Source organism: Solanum dulcamara, chromosome 7 (genome assembly GCF_947179165.1).
Source record: "Solanum dulcamara chromosome 7, daSolDulc1.2, whole genome shotgun sequence".
In the NCBI taxonomy this organism is placed as follows: Eukaryota; Viridiplantae; Streptophyta; class Magnoliopsida; order Solanales; family Solanaceae; genus Solanum; species Solanum dulcamara.
Window position 1 is genome coordinate 1,454,454 of NC_077243.1, and position 14,745 is coordinate 1,469,198.

General features: G+C 35.1%; 1 protein-coding gene across 2 annotated transcripts; it reads right to left on the reverse strand.

The window, feature by feature from the left end:
- Window positions 1-879: 879 nt before the first annotated feature.
- On the reverse strand, window positions 880-12,889 carry LOC129893742 (protein ROOT HAIR DEFECTIVE 3). Of its 2 annotated transcripts, XM_055969101.1 has the most exons (23): window positions 12,574-12,889; window positions 11,696-11,845; window positions 11,298-11,364; window positions 11,118-11,220; window positions 10,423-10,493; window positions 10,259-10,322; window positions 10,119-10,184; window positions 9,970-10,017; window positions 9,814-9,876; window positions 9,664-9,720; window positions 9,296-9,454; window positions 9,141-9,209; window positions 8,943-9,034; window positions 6,202-6,280; window positions 5,726-5,891; window positions 4,920-5,044; window positions 3,975-4,237; window positions 3,788-3,884; window positions 3,527-3,688; window positions 3,003-3,107; window positions 2,446-2,540; window positions 2,247-2,343; window positions 880-1,500 (listed from the first exon to the last, which is right to left on the reverse strand). In XM_055969101.1, the coding sequence occupies exons 1-23, from the start codon at window positions 12,575-12,577 to the stop codon at window positions 1,255-1,257; spliced, it is 2,448 nt and encodes an 815-aa protein (XP_055825076.1). In that variant the 5' UTR covers window positions 12,578-12,889; the 3' UTR covers window positions 880-1,254. The 2 variants fall into 2 exon arrangements, with proteins under 2 accessions (XP_055825076.1, XP_055825075.1); XM_055969100.1 differs by lacking the exon at window positions 12,574-12,889 and having other exon boundaries at window positions 11,696-11,855.
- Window positions 12,890-14,745: the final 1,856 nt, after the last annotated feature.

Here is a 14,745-nt window from a genome sequence, read left to right on the forward strand (position 1 = left end):
TACTTTCCATATAGTTTTAGAATATTTTAAATTTAATTTAGCAAAAAAATAAATATGATAAGATCTGCATACACTCTATCATCCCCAAACCTTACTTTGTGAGATACTTTATGGGATTACGCTGTGATGGGAATGTTGTTAATGTAGTTGTTCTTGTTGTTGAAAAGATAAATATGACAACTATTAAGAAAGTATAGTAGTTCTTTCTTATAAATGGCTTGGAAAAAGTAAAAGCTTTTTTTCTCCTCCTTTTGAAAAATTCAATTTACTCCTTTAGTTATAGGCTGCTCACATGGCTCAGTAATAGCACAATAATAACAACTCAGCAATTAATAAAAATAATAATTGAAGATTGCCAGAAAAGACTCACTAATATATAGCAATATATAGCTAGATAAATAATGTAAATTACAGCCTAGAAATTCAATAATTGGTGGTCCTTACACCCTTCCTCTAAATAGTAAATACAATCTTTCACTTTTGTACATTTTTGTAGGAACTATATATCTCACCTTTTTTTATGGCTTACTAGTTTCTGATGCTTAATTCTGGAAACTACTAAACATATGAGGGTTACCATAGGCTAACATATAGAGCTTAAATGCAAAAACATGGCCAATGAAAATTCATACAACAGATTACAACCAAACTAATATGTCGTCTATCTCAAGCTCAGATAAAGGAGGAGGGTTATGATAGGCTGGCACAAAACTTACCAATTCATGGAGAAACCTGGACAATGAGAATTCATATAGCCTACCAAATTCATAACATGTTAGGATGTAGTTTCACTTTTCCCTAGATGCACATATTTTACATCACAATCTTAGCATGTATCTTAAACAAAAAGAAAAACATTTCAGAGATTCACTAATAATCTTGACAAAAATCCCATCTCATTAGAAATATAGTTTCTGATATCTTTCATCAGCTTATCCATAAAATACAGACATCATATTAGGCTTCTCACAAGAAAATTTTGATGGCAAACAAGGAGAATGCTAACAAACAACACAGAAAAGAATGGCCCTCTTAGTTCACCAACAAAATAAAATCAACTGAAAAAAGAACAAGAGAGAATTAAAAGACAGCCTATTCAGTGTACAAAAATCAATGCCTTCAGTGTCTGATTCTTTCATATGCCTTGTCTCTAAAGGTGATAGCCCCCGTCAAGCATAATTGTGCACCATACCACGTCTGGATGAGCATAAAAATTTTACTGTAGCAGAATAAGAGTGTGTTATAAACAATAGCTCACTGTGTTTTGTCATGTAACGAGGAGCTAGAGTACTCTGTTCCATTTTCTGAAGTTACTTCGGATGTACCGCTGGTCGATACATCACCGTTATCGTTTGTGCTACCGCGGAAGCTCTTTGATGCAGGAGCAGGGTTACCCTGAGGTTGACCATTTGCCATACCTTGTCCTTCCTCTGCTAGTCGTTTAAGAAGATTCATGACTGTAGGAAGGAACTTCGTGGATAAAGAAAGAAGTCCAGGAAGCTGCCAAAACGCATATATAGAAGATCACATCCCCGAGAAGACCATTATTTCAAAAGTTTCCACATGTGAATGAAGTAATTATAGAAGATAAATAAGTTAAACCGGAGTGGTTGTTTAACTCATATACAGCAAGTCAAAATATAAACAGAAGTATAAAATGTCGCAAAAATAGAAAGGAAATGACAAATCTATTTCACCCTTGGAAAATCAACTGAGATAACAACCTACTGAAAGACCACAAATGTCTACTCCTTGAATAGCTTGGAAACAGAGAAAGAAAGGAAAAGTTATAAAATTTTCTGTTCTGTTGCTGTGTTTGTTTGGATGATCAGATCAGGAAACGAAAGGGAATTATTTCCCTTCCAGCTCTCCTATTTTTTTCTTCTTTCTCCCTAGTTACCTAGCCTAGGTAAAACATCTCCAGGAAAATAACGAACCCATGAAAGGAAGCTCCACGGGACGATCACAACTTCATTACTTCTTTTTTGTAACTATGTCGAACAGAACTTTAGAAAGTCATTTGCAACTGAAAATCATCAGTGTGTTGTACTTGCAAGAGTTAAGAAAAAAAATATTCAAACAGTCTTTAAAGTAGCGACTAGCAAGAGTCTGCAAAAGTTATTTGGTAAAATTGCTTTTCCTTTTTATAGACACTTTTGGTTGAATTGCTTTTTTTAATAGATATTTGTTGAATTCATTCTAGTTTGCAAATATTAGAACTCTAAGAAAGAAGATTCAGCACTTACAACTCCATTGCGGAATTCGCCTGAGATATCCATTTGCACCCAAAGAGCTTTAAATATCAGATAGGCGACGAATATAAACCCTAAATATAAAGGATTTCTGAAAGAAAAAAAAAACGTAAAACCCACATGAGCTATGAGATGAACCACGTTATACTGTAAAATATAGGAGGCATCATGAGCTACAACTCAGAAGGAATACCTTAAAAGTGTCATGAATTCATTGAATCCCAAAACCACCATGGCAACAATTGCCCATGGAGGTGGTAACCAATTATTATTTCTCTTGCTAGCCTCCTGAAAGTTGAATAAGAGAATCAGAAGCTATCAAGAACGCAGGGCAAAACTTCAAATAAAGATTATCGATGCCAGAACATCACCAACAGGTGTTTAGGTACTCTCCAACTTTTCGGCACTAAAAATTAGAATTCATACACCTAGCATGAAAAACAATCAAAATCCTAGTACCAAAAGGTACATCCCACTCTTTGATCCAAATAACAAATCTCGGGTGTTCAATGGACACGAAATAGCACTTCAACTGTTTTTAATACCATTATTTAGTGAAATTTGAGAATACCCAGCATTTACAATACCTTCCTGTTTTTAATACCATTATTTAGTGAAAATAGCCAGCATTTACAATCCTTTTGTTACCCTTGTTGAACCTTCTCAAGCTTCAACCAACAATCAAACAACATAAAAGAATGTACTTTCAGAAAAGCAGAAAGAGATGCACAGTAGAATTTAATATCTTGCCTGAGCAGCAATGGCCTGTGAAACAACATATTCAGTCTCCGTCTTGAATTGCCTCCACAAAGACTTGCACTGGACAGGTGTAATCAAAGTTTTTGATGGAGGGACCTGCAATATAAATTGACCACAAGATGAAAATTTTGATGGGATGAACTATACCACACAAAGATTACTTCATCATACAAAAAAAGAGTCTAGTTCCTAAAGCCGAAAATATTCTTAGGGACCTTTGTAGTCTTTTCAGGTCTAAAAATCAAATCATTCAGATGAAGCAAAAAACACCCCAGACTATGCAGTGGAGATTGGCTTGTACGTTTAGAACTGGGTTGTATTATATACAATTGAAAATTTGACATAATTTACTTGATGGTCATCACCAGCAAGATCCCAAACAAAATATTTACACTCTGAACTATGTAACGATGACTGGCCTATTAATGGAAAGAATCTTATCTTCCCCTTTTCTTCAACCAATTTTTTTGCTTGCAAATAGCATCCAAGACAACCCACATAAGTAAGCCAATTACCTCATCCCAAGTGCTAGACGCCAGAGGATCAACTGATGTAATGCTCTTTGAGGAGGAAGTACCTGCTTTTCCATCTACAAGAGAAACTATAAGTATCTTGTCTATACTGTCGCCCTCATCTTCCAAGCGAACTGCGGCCATAACTGACAGGAGCTTCAGAGACTGAAAGAAATTTGACAGAAGTCAGTACAATCTTAGATGTAATAATTGACACGTGAAATCAAACACCAAAACAAGAAAACTTATTTCAGTCAATCATACAGCTGATCGTGCAGTTTTAGTAATTGCGCGAATATCTTCCTTGCCAGTCCAAATTCGTGGCATAGAATCCTGATCATGGCTGAACAATGTTGAAAACCTGCCAATAATTTTCAGGTCATCAGCATATTCTTTGTATTATAAATAGTGTATTTCAGAGCTGCAGAACAAGATCAACTCATGTCCATACCTGTCCTTCATGCGACTCAAGACCCTTCCAGCTTCTTCCTTTGCCTTCGCTTCAACTACTCCACGTGCATAATCTTTCAACCGCAAAACCATGTTATCCCTACTTTCTTCATCCATTTCAAAACCAGAAAGTGCAGCAGCAAAACCAGTTACTGCTGTGTCAGTCTCACGCTGAAGCAGTTTTCTTATTGCTGGCCAAGTATCATCACCTGCTCCATCTAAAAGGGCCTCAACTGGTCCACCCAATGCCTCGTTCAATTTTGTCTAAACAAAGAATTTCTCTTCAGTTCCAGCATATACTTACATTTAAAGTTAAAATCAAATGGTCCTCCCACTAGTTTGCTATCATGTGGGATCCACTAACAACAACAAATAGTTACAAATATTATGCATCCGGCACTAGCTATTGAGCTATCAGAGGCAACTAAGTTTTGGCATGTTCCTTTAATGAGGGAAATAATATTTATTAAGCATACCAAGTATGCCAACACCCATTTTGTTTACCTCAAAATCCTAGAACAGAATACTACAAAAAATTGAAGTAAGCTCAAATTCACATTAATATAGTAAACTTTGGCCCTAACTCAACCTCGAAAGTTACATAAGAAGGTGAGGATTATCTACGACCAAATAGGGAGATGACATCCCATGCACTGGACCGATGTGGAACCCTTAGCACCTCAAGCACAACACACTCTGGATATTTGGAGGTGAATAACACAAGGGTCTATGATTGTTGTGTTGTATAACACAAGGGTCTATCATTGGATTTCACAACAAGAAGGAAAGGTTGGTATGGCTTCAATATCATTTTAAGAAAATGGACCTTGGGCATTGTTCAATCCCAAAAGCTAGCTCCAGAAACGAGCATCCTTCAAAATGTAAGGAGACAATGGCTACAACGTGAGACTTAATGGAAAACGATAAAGGTTGTCAAATTTTATACCTCATAGAAGGTTGTCACTTCAGTCAGCTTGGCACTGCAAACTTCAGCAATATGAGCATCTACATCACGCCTCAGCTTATCCCTCACTCTAGATGAGTCCCATTTTGCTTGGTCAATAATAGCATCTACAAAGTAATGCATCAGCTGTCAAATTTCAAAAAGCAAGCTGCTGACACTATGCTCAACTTTTCCTTTTTTGAGAAGGTAACATTTATGCTCAACATTTTATTTCCCACACAAAATATCACCTATTAAAGCTTTCCCTCTTTGGGCATTTCATTAGCTACAAGTTCAGCAAGATCTTTAGAAGAAAAATATTAATGAACAGTAGTTTCCTATGAATGCTGAAAATCAATCTCTTTGCAAAAATTATTTTCTGGTTGGATATTTCCAACCAGAAAAGTTGTTATTTCTCCAAGAAAGGGGAAGAAGAACATATCAACAGTGGTTGCAGTTCAAATGACATACACCAAAAAGGCATAGAAGTGGGTACCTTATAGCAACAAAAAATATCAGAAATTTACCATGCAAACCCAAGTGAACATTTCAAGAAATAATTATCAGTAATAAGCAACTACTTCAACTAACCGACACTTGAAAGAATCTTAGTCAGCTGTACAAATCTATTTCCAGAGTACCAACAGTTTTTATAACTAGACTCCCTACATGGTAGAGTATCAACTCCTTGGTTGTTTTTTATGACCTGTGGGGGGGTTGACATTAAGGATAATATGTCCTTATCAGCAGAAAAGATATAAATCAAGAAGGGTAAACCAGTAACAGCAATGGCAGATTGCATCCTATACCTGTGCATTCTTCATCAAAATGGGACATAAAAGACTCGGTGCATTCACGAGCAGCCAGAGCAAATCCTTTACCCCCCTTCACTGCCTTCTCAAATGCTTCTTTAAATCTTTCAAAAGCATCAGATCGGATGTGTCCCAGCATAGATTGGTAGGCTGGTTGGACAAGCTACAACAAAAGACGGGATAAATCAGAAGCAGATTGCAATCAAAAAATGGCCCTTCATTTTGGGAAAATGAGTATAAAAAAAGTGTTTTTCTAGTGGGAGATACAAAATGCATTTACACCATTAGTTGAAAGAGTACCATTAAGTTAGAAATTTTAGCATGTGAATTGATTTGGTTGACTCTAAGAAGCCAAAGAGTTCTCATTAAGACACAGGAACCAGCAACTTAAATGATTAGTGCAGGGAATATACCCAAAGGATTGTGTGTATGTAGTAAAACAGGTTTAGGAGAAAGCAGAACTAGCCCGATACCTGAAGCAATTTCTCTTCCAAATTCTTTCGCTTTGAGGATCTAACGCCTTCATCAAAGAAGGTAGCCTCAGTATCATACCTATGAAGAAAAAATTCTTATTATCCATGTGTGCCCTTCTTATAATGTATATGTGCATAAATGAAAACAATAATTACATACCAATGGAGAAAAATGGTAAGAAGAAATTACAATAAAAAAGAATATTCTCCATTTCAAATTATATGATACTTTCTATTTCAGGACATCACAAAATTTCCTGCTAATATTATACATATAACTTAAAGTTCTAACAGATCACATTCATTTAACCAATCAAAGTCACATATTTTGATCAAACTAACTGAACATATTACCCCTTGACTAAGACTCTTTACTCCTTCGAATCACTGAACTCAACTAGACCGTTAAATAGAAGGTTAACAACCACCATCATACTATCGGCTTGGCAGGCAAGCTACCTTGAAGTTTGGATCCGAAAAAGTATGCTTAGGCAGTTCTTTCGCTGAGCCAAATTGTTGTCCTCCGGAGGTCGACTAAGGCTTCTTAAACATGTTCTAGTCTTCCTATGCACATCTGAAAGTTTTTTCCTGAATTCAAATACTATTATAATATTTGCTTCCACTCATATTCAGGCCATACTGTCACGAAATGAGTGTGATATGAGATTGAAGCCCAACAAATCCACAGGATGATCGTCACAAAAAGGCAGATGTTCAGACATATGTGCAGTAATACAAGAACAGAAAAAACTAGAAGTTATCACATCCCACAAAATGCACCATTCTGTAGGTGTGACTATGATGACTAATCAAACTTAAATAGAAAGATGTACAACCTAAAATGACAGGAAATAAGTCTCAAAACAGCTATATTCTCATGGAATCAAGGGGAATTCAGCAAAAAAAAAAAACAAATACAACAGAAGCAGAATACTTATATAATAGATACCAACTAGTTGTGGTAAAGGCTCAGTAGTTGTTATATATATATCAGATCTGCTGTTCGCCAGGAGTGTTTTTAGCCTTACTAGAGGCGTGTATATCAGTACAGCGATAAGAGTGAGATTCAGAGAACTCCAAGTTCAAAAATCTCCTAATTTTCCTTTAAAAACAAATTACTATTAGAATAAAAAGAGGGCTAATCAGAGGGAATGGATACAAAGGATTTGTATGGCGGGACACCAACAAATGTAGGATTGTGGAATAGTTGATAGATTGTTTTGATATAGAATAAGTAAGGAGGAAAAATCGTCCTGCGGTTTTAGCTAGCCATCATGATTAGTCTAGGGGTAGAATGGAAGAAAGACGGTAGAGGAGAAAAAATTTAATCCTGCAAAAAGAGGGTGGGGTGGGTGACTAAAGTTGGGAGTGAGGGGGAAGAAAAAGAAAAAGAAAGTAGTTTTACCGGAACTCAGGGACGATCAGCCCACCCTTCTACCCTTCTCCACTTAAATACTATAGTTACTTCACTTGGCGCAAAGGTCGAACCTGTGACCAAAGACACAAATTCCTCAACCTTTGGCAATTGGCTAACCCTCGAGGACGAAAAAAGAAAGAGTAGTGCACCAGAGGTAATTCTCCGATAATTGAAAGGACAAAAAGAAGGATGGGAGGAATGCTGAGAGAAGGATTTGCTTCCTTTAATTTGTACCCTAGGTTTAGGTAATCATATTTGTTAAAATATCCAGAGGGATTTTAGGCACACAACCCAAGAATTTCATTGCAGTCAAAGAGTAAATCCGGAGAGAAAACAAATGAGAAGGTGGATCATCCACAGCCCGCCACAACAACCACATACCTAATACATTTTTTATGACAAGGGAAACCCGCAGCCACTACCCTTTGGATGCGCACAAAGTGAAAACTCCGCTCTTATGCAATAGCTCGCAAATCACACAAGAGAGGTAACCCGCACTAAGCAAGTCTGGTGCAACGAGCTCGACCCAAAAGGCAAACCCCTTGCTTTTGCTAGCAAGGGGTTTCGAACTTAAGACCTCCAACATGGAAGTCCCAACCCAAACCACTAGGCCACCCCGAAGGGTCCACATACCTAATACCGCAACACCCTTTCTTTTATCAGTCCGTAATAAACCTTTTTTGACATACCTAGTAACACCTCACAACTATTTATCGGGAAAAAAAAAAGAACTTTCATTTTAGCACGATATGGCAAAGATATTGACCAAAGTAGTCATCTAAATCTCTTTGCTTTCCTACATTGATGCTAAACCAAAATAAGGTCCACCCGAACCTCAACCATAGTTTTTGCCTATCATTAGTTCTTGTGTATATCAACCTAAAAACCATGCTCCACCAGCATTTCCTTCCCAACACCTTAAGTCATTAAACAGCTAATTAGGTAATAAAAGAAGGGAGAAGCAGCAGATAAGAACAAAATTTCAAGGATTCTAGCAGAGAACTAGACCAGGATAAAATAGAGAGAAACCACTCGGCCTTATCCTTTGTCCTCAACGCTCTTTAATGTTATACTCATCTAGCTGTTTTTCATACCATAAGCTTTATCAAATATGATGAAAATGAAGTGATCAATTAATTCGTATATTCTCCTTGCTCTAATCACAAGAACGGCTATACGCGTCCTTTTGGAAGGCAAGAAATATCACATTAAGAACATCTGCTCCAGGTGAACTTCACGTGTGAAAATACTAGCTTTCCAACATTATTTGTGTATGTTACTAGAAGCACAACCATGCTATACCGCACGAAAATTGTGTCCTTACTCTGATAGACAAGCATCCAAAATTGAGCTGACCTTCCTTCCAAAGCCTCGTACAGAATGAGAATTAACTGCCTCTTCTAATTGAGACCATTCCTACAACAAGGTCAATTAATTTAAAGTTAACAGTGATCTTTAGAATAGTAGATAAAACAGAACAAGATATAACTTCTCAAATAAACCTCTAAACAATTCTGTATACCTCATTTTCAGTGAAAGAAACATATTTTTCATCGGCAATCTCTTCACACCGCACCGTAGCTACCATAACCTGTAATTAGATCAATATTGAGCATGTCATAGATACATGGATAACTAGCTGATAATTTCAATTGCAGTAGATTTTTAGGTTATAACCTTATGGGCAGGCAGGTCAAGGTCCTTGTTCTCCTTTATGACCTTCCATATCTGTTGTGAACTAAATGAAAAGCCTGAAGCAGGAACAACAGCCCGCCTATCTCCAGCAAGCCCACCAGGTGCAATTGAATGAAAGAATCGCTGTCTTAGACTAGACACCTTAACAAAGAAACAAGGAGGAAAGCACACATGTAAATCAGAGTCAACTAAACAAAAAGTAAGTCTTCTGATCTGATTATTGGCTACAACATATCCAAGAAAACCATATATGATAGAAGAAGATATGAACGACAATTGTATTTGTAATACAACGAATATTGTAGGAATATATATAATCAATGAATGCTCAAAAAAATAAAAACACACACCTGCTCTTTGAATTGTTCTTCCTTCTCTTCAAAACTAGGAAGAGCCACGACCTCAACCTGGAACACTCAATCAATTTCACCAAATCTGTGAGCATAAATATAAACAGACAACAAGAATGTAACAGCAGATAAAATCTTACTGTGACTCACATTAAAAAACTCACTTAACGGTGTATCCTTGTGAGCTTGTGGCTTTGGGACAGAATCCCATATCTACACAGCCAGAACAGGTACGATAAAATCAATAATGTAGAGATTAGAAAGAAACACAAAACAAGAAAACTAAAAAAAACATGAATATGGTACCTTCTGAATGTCTTCCCTTAGAACAGGTTCCAAATTTTCGAGGGGAGTCTACAAAGTGAAAAAACAACCTGCTTAAATAATTTTTTTTCACAGGACCCGTAGATACTATAAATGGAAGAAAAGCACTTCTGAGAGAAGAAGGCACATACCCTTGTTTTGTCACGAATAACAAACATCAATGTTGTTTTACGTGGACTAAATAACCTCATCATAACCTGGTCAAAAAAAAAGTAAGTCGTAAAACATCCAGAAGGAATATTCGGAAAAAAGAAACATCTATGTACTTTACCTGGAAGACAGTCTTCAAAAGAGGCTTATTTGCAGCCTGCTCACGACCAATATCATGACACCACCTGAATTGTTAAACTCTTGAGCCACGCAGACATATTTTGTTCGAATTTTAAATTATTGGAAGTTCAAGTGCTGCATATTTCACATTATAGAGGAACTTACATGTTGATAAGCACTATATCAGAAACAGCAAGAGCGAATAGAGCGCTCTGCTTCTCAAATGCAGTGTCATCCTACAAAAAAAATTGCGACTCCTGAATGAGAAACAATCTGCTCAATTGCTAGCTATCCCACCTCATGAGCAATTTTATTCAAGGATCATCTCAAAATTCGGTTAGCTCCAAATTAATCACAGAACAGTTAATGGTTCCCAGTATATCGAGCAAAGAAATCCATAGACATCTTTGGACACAGTGCAACTACATTAACACACAGAACAGTGAGGTAAAAGATCTCATAGGCTGGGAATCTACTGAAATCTGTCAAAAATTATTCAGTGTGTTCATCATAGGATTAAAATTTGCAAAGAGGAAGCTACAATGATTTTGAAATTTATTTTTGTAGAGCAAGAAGTGGGGATGTGAAAAAAATCAATGATCCATACTTTATTTTTCAACAAGTAACAAACAGTTGTCCATGATGCTATCTTTCATCTGCACCCTTATTAAAGATGTGCAGCATTTGGGAAAAATGCTTTAAGGATAATATACATCTGGTCACACGAAAATAAATGATGGAGTTGGCCTTATCAGTTGTTGTGGGTCACAAGCATATAACTTGTTTTCAATTAATCTTTATTTTATATAAGCCCAACAAACGGAAAGTAAATCATCATCTAAAAAGTACTTTCAACACACCTCTCCTCGTTCTCTACCGTCTGTTCCTTCTAAATCCATGACAAGGGTGCAAGGCTCAATCCCAGCACATCGAGCCATCCAAATACCTTTTGTGGTTTGTGACCTAGAAAATACTTAATTCGGTCAGCTCACCCTACAATTAAACAGCAGACATCTAGCAAATAAAACAATTACACATACCTTCCCTTGTATGCATCCATCTCTCTGAAGTTCGTATGAAAAAGATGATTTAACAGTGTACTCTTCCCTGCATTATCACAGTTAAATTTAGTCACTATAGGAAAACAATATAATAGCATTAGTTCATAAAGGACAGTAGGGTGATTAGTGTAGTCAAACAGTAAGGATACAATAAGGAAACCCTGACAAAAAGGAGAGGATAAGACTTGAGGCACTCAAAGACATGGACATAAAGATCTGAATCAGCTCCAGTGTTAGTCAAAAACATGAAGCATTCACAGACGAGGACATAAAGATATGATAAGGACCTACTATTCGTCAAGCTTCACCAAACTAATTTGAAGTAATTATATTCCAAAGTGTTAGCTATTTAAGGTTTTAAGAGAGAGAATCCATACCGCTACTTTGTGGGCCCATAATAGACACTACGGCATATGAAAGGCCACATTCTGCCAGTTTAACTTCCTTCATGAAGTTCTCGACTCCAGCAACATTGAACATCCCATCCCCGTCAATGAGGTGAGTTGAACAACACTCATCCTTATTATCTGAAAGCATTAGAGTATAAAGTTAACAAAAACCCAACTTCTGTACATGAACAGAACAACCTTCATTAAAGCATCATAGTACTTCATAACAAGATGGAAAAAAGGAGAATCTACAGTTGATTCAGAAAAGCTGAAAGTCCCATGGTCAAGCTATTAAGTGGGTAAAATTTACTCTTATTTATCAGTTCAAACCAACCTTCCCTCTTGGGGGCACCCTACATTTTTACACAACAAACAAAAAGTATGTTCAACAACTGCACTCAGCACATTCACAGTGTGCAGTAATCTGATTCCAGCCTAGAACAACCCCCAAGAAAAACACTTCTAAACTACTTTATCTACAGCAATCAAACTATTCCAACTTGAAAACATGCATGAGCTGCAAAAACCCAATTACATCTACTAAATCATCAAATCAAAGGTTACTCAGTTTCAGTTCATCTCTAAGCCAAACTGCCGTCTACCAGAAGAACATAGTGCAATCAACAAGAAACCATAAATCAAGATCAAGATTTAAAGAACTCAAACATCCAATAAACAAAAACCAATCTTTCTAATAAACCCAAGAAAAGGGGGCTAAACCGTGAAAACCCCACTAATTAATATCATTCAGTTATACAAAATCAGTAAATGAATCATCAAAATTTTAGGGGTTTTCAAGAAGGGGTAGTGACATAAAACTTCAAGAATTGAAAAAATGGATCGGAAGACAAGAAAGTAAAACATACCCATCTGAGAAGTAGAAATCTCGATCAAAAGGTCCCAATCGAAGATCGCAAAGACTTGAAACTTGAAAAAGGGGAAGGGAGTAGACAATTTGCGATCTCAGATGGAGGGGTAGCAAGCAGCAGCCCTTTTTGTCTTAAAAAGTGTGCTTGGACTATCCGATGATCTGATGACACAGGTGAAATATAAAGGAAAAACAAAAAGAACAAACAAGAATTTTGCACTAACACTGAGATTTTTTATTTCTATTTTCACAGAGAGAGGTGAAATCAAATGGTGTTTTTTTAGGTTGAAAAAATTGAAGTAGACAAGAACATTTTGCTACTCTAAAGATAGAGTAATTTCCTCCTTTTTTGGGGTTTAGTTTGACAAAATTAAAAGATAATCTAGACTGCAATCCTTCGAAAATAGTTTTTCTATTTGTTTTAATGATGAATTTTAAAATATTTTATTTGATACCAAATATATGTCATCAATAAAATAATAAAAATTAAAAATATTTTCTTTTAATTTACATAAATCTAATATGAAAATATTAAAACGATAATAATACAAATTCAAATTTGATATGCTACATAATATGCAACCATTACTGTTTAAATTGAGTAAAATATGTCATAAGTAATAAGTGAGGGATTATTATATTATGTAAAAAGCAAGTCATAATTAAATAATTTACCCTCATTTGTAATTGTCTAAACCCAGTAATTAAAATCAATTAGGAAAACTTGAACACAATTTTTACGATAATGAATATGAGTACATTTGAAATTTTGAAGCAGTGCTATGCTTTCTTTATTAATAAAAAAGTCATAGAACACACAAGTCATTGTTTTCTTTTCCTTTTACGAAAATAAAATATATTTGATTTTTTTAATGTCAATCATAAGAATTGAATTTGTTCATCATTTAACTTATTGGGAAAGCTGAAAAAGTAATGAAATGAGTTGGTAAAAGCTTTTATTGCCTCCTACTAATTACCGTGTCCTACTTTATTAACCAATAACAATAACACCACCAACAAATCTAATAAAATTTCACCTATGAATCTGAAAAAAGTGATTTATACACAATATTATTTTATTTTATTTTATTATTTCTTTCATTTTAATTTATGTGATATTATTTAATTAAATACTATTTTTTTTTAAAAGACGTTTAAGATTCATAATTTAAATTTTGTTAAATATTTATATAATTATAAATTAATTTATTAAAAATAAAAAAGAATTTAAAAGTTAAGTTATTTTAATTATAAAAGAAAGTAATATTTTTTCTGAATAAATTGAATTTGTTTTACATAAATTGCTAAGAATGAAGTAATAATAATTCGAATACTTTGAAAAAATTAGAAATTACTTATACTAGTAATTATTAAAGACAATAAAGGAAATTAGCATGACGAAGTCTACTAATTAGATGACCGACATGTGGCCCACCAACCGCCCATTAAGTTTTTTAACAAAAAGAGAGATGCCGTCCAGCGGCGCGTGTGGCCCGTAATATATAGAATCAACTTTTATAAAGTTGGACCAAAACATTCCCTCAATTTATTTATTTTTTTTGGAAAAAGAATATTTATACTAGAAATGAAAACTATTTACGAATAGTTATTCCCTTACTTTCATATCCTTATTTTAATATCATTCGTGTATATATATATTGTTGGGTTTAAGTGAAGTGTAAATAGAAAATAATGAAAAAGAAGAATTGGAAATGTGAGGGAACCAAAATGAAGGGAAAATGAAAAGTCATTTTTCCCTCATTAGTAGAAGAAAGTAAAAGTCTTGTCTTTATATTAGAAAAGACTTCCTTTAACTCATAAAGGGTTGAGTAGAGAGTGTCTCCTAGCGTCGTCATTATCACTCGCTCGTCTCGACTTTGACTTTGGCAAATGATTTGATTGATAATTTTTTAAATAAAATTTATTTATTAATCTCATTATTTGATTTCCTTTTGTTGAATATTAGTTCAGTATTAAGTCAGAATTATTGATTATTAATATTTGAATTAATTAAATTCACGGAATTAACTAAAATAACCGAAATAACTAAAACCGTAATTTTATTTTAAATTTCGCAGAAATGTTTCAGAAGGACATGTTCCTTCCGAAAAGACACTTCCTTCCCAAAAGACACTGTGCCTATTCTGAACAGATGAGACTGTTCTGAACA

Bases quoted from the DNA above. Each gene is read 5' to 3' on its own strand.
- LOC129893742 (XM_055969100.1), bottom strand. From the start codon at position 11,855: ATGCTTTCAGATAATAAGGATGAGTGTTGTTCAACTCACCTCATTGAC. The intron at 9,877-9,969 runs GTACCATATTCA...CTGGCTGTGTAG, and splicing joins TAAGGGAAGACATTCAGAAG to ATATGGGATTCTGTCCCAAA. The intron at 5,892-6,201 runs GTATCGGGCTAG...CTTTTGTTGTAG, and splicing joins TGGAAGAGAAATTGCTTCAG to CTTGTCCAACCAGCCTACCA.